Source organism: Bison bison, unplaced genomic scaffold (assembly GCF_000754665.1).
Source record: "Bison bison bison isolate TAMUID 2011002044 unplaced genomic scaffold, Bison_UMD1.0 scf7180017845407, whole genome shotgun sequence".
In the NCBI taxonomy this organism is placed as follows: Eukaryota; Metazoa; Chordata; class Mammalia; order Artiodactyla; family Bovidae; genus Bison; species Bison bison.
Window position 1 is genome coordinate 60,406 of NW_011475980.1, and position 1,771 is coordinate 62,176.

The 1,771-nt window shown below is 68.6% G+C and overlaps 2 protein-coding genes across 4 annotated transcripts in view; one reads left to right on the top strand and one right to left on the bottom strand.

Moving 5' to 3' along the window:
- IDUA (iduronidase, alpha-L-) overlaps positions 1-1,771 on the top strand; it is a gene marked incomplete at its 3' end in the record, with an annotated part of 19,939 nt that overhangs the window by 3,083 nt on the left and 15,085 nt on the right. The window contains exons 4-5 of the mRNA XM_010834332.1: positions 189-294; positions 423-718. Of these exons, the coding sequence (XP_010832634.1) occupies positions 189-294; positions 423-718 (402 nt within the window). The remainder of the gene's footprint in view (positions 1-188; positions 295-422; positions 719-1,771) is intronic.
- SLC26A1 (solute carrier family 26 (anion exchanger), member 1) overlaps positions 414-1,771 on the bottom strand; it is a 5,128-nt gene continuing 3,770 nt past the window's right edge. For all 3 annotated transcript variants that reach the window (XM_010834262.1, XM_010834278.1, XM_010834270.1), the window contains one exon: positions 414-1,771. In XM_010834262.1, the coding sequence (XP_010832564.1) occupies positions 1,501-1,771 (271 nt within the window). In that variant the 3' untranslated portion in view covers positions 414-1,500.

A 1,771-nucleotide genomic window follows, 5' to 3' on the forward strand; every position in this document is an offset into this window, starting at 1 on the left:
AGCAGGCGCCCCGAGTGAGGGGGCGGCGGCTCCCTCCTTCCTTTCGGGCCGCCGTCAGGGTGGGGCGCGCCTTTCTGTCTGCTGGCCCTGTGCCAGGCTTCCACAGGTGCCGCAGGTTTGCCAGCTGAGCAGCTGCCCCTGCGGTCAGGGCCTGGGGGCGGGTCCCAGGGATGCCTGGTCACCCTCAGGAGTCTGAAGAGCCTGGTGGCCGCCCGGGACACCCCAGGCTGCAGGAGGGGCTGTGACCTAGGACGGTCTCAAGGGGGCAACCTCAGCGTGTCCCACGACTCCACAGTGGGACCCGTTCCCGTGCCCGGTGCCCCTGGTGGCCTCTGTCAGGCTTGGCGCTGACGGTGGGGATATGGTCTCCCCGGGAGCCCTTGACCCCATAAACCTGAGGCTTCACCCAGTCCTGGCATTAGGGACCGATTTATTATGTCAGGGGCAGTAAAATTCACGGGCAGAAAGGCACACCCCACGCCCTCCCTGGGTTTGTGGGTGGGGGGTGTGCGGAGGCTGTTCCCCGAGCCCCTCCCCTGGGGACTGATGGCTCCACTCCCCCTCGCTTTGTGCCCAGCCCCCCACTGCCGCACGGCCAGGCCGACCGCTATGACCTCAGCTGGGATCAGCAGCTCAACCTGGCCTACGTGGGCGCGGTCCCTCACGGAGGCATTGAGCAGGTTCGGACCCACTGGCTGCTGGACCTCATTACGGCCAGGTGGGTGACAGAGGGGCTGGGCCGCTGGGCGGAGTCCGGACAAGACTGACAGGAGGTGGCGTCTGGGCTGGAGGACAGTGCAGCACGGGCCCTGGTGGGGGCACAGGGAGGGGGAGTCCTGCACCCGGGAGCCACTGCCCTCTGCTTCTTGGCAAAGACCCCGTGGGGCGGGACTGCAGGGCCTCCTCCCGGCGGCCCCTGCCTCGGGCACAGCGGGCTTCCTGCTGAAGGGCACCCTGGAGGCACAGCTGGACCCCGCAGCGGCGAGTGGGCACGCTTGCTCTGCTCGGGCTGTGCGGGGTTGCCCGTCAGGCCCAGGCTGCAGTCATGTTGGTCCCATCTGCCTTGGCCCTGCGAGGCCCAGCGGGGCTGAGGTACACGGTGTGAGAGACACTTGGGTGTATGCAGTGTGGGGTTTCCTAGACACAGAGACCCTCACGTCCTGGCCAGAGCTGCAGGCACTCACCGGGGGGTGGGGGCTGGCGGCTCAAGGGACCGATGTCCTTTGGCACCTTGGACGCCAGGTACTGCCTCAGGGTCCTCCAAGTAAGACAGGACGCCAGGGTGAGACTGGCTCCGTGGACCGTGGGCACACAGCACCGTGCCCAGCGTGACACTGGGGCAGTGTCTGTCTCGGGGTGCAGGATGCGTCCTTGTGTGTGCCCAGTGCGGCCCTCCGTCCCGTTTGGGGTTCCCCGGCTTCTCTGGGTCGGAGGAACCAGGCGATGGAGGGGGGCCGTGACGGGCGTGGGCGTGGGGGCTGGCCGCGGGCGCTGGCTCCGCTAGAGGATGGAGTTGGCGGCTGCCAGCTCCTGGTGGCGGGCGCGGGCCGCCTGCACGGCACAGTGCACGCTGGGGAACAGCTGCCCGTCCTCGGCCACATCCCCCTGGTCCTCCCCGAGGAAGCCGCCTCTTCTCAGCGTGTCCGTCACTGAGGGGTTGCAGCAGGCCAGGAGCAGGCTGATGCCCAGGGCCCCATAGTCTCGATGCAGCTCCTGCAGCGTGGCCAGGCCGGCCACGTCCAGGAACAGCAGCGGGGCGCAGTCGATGACC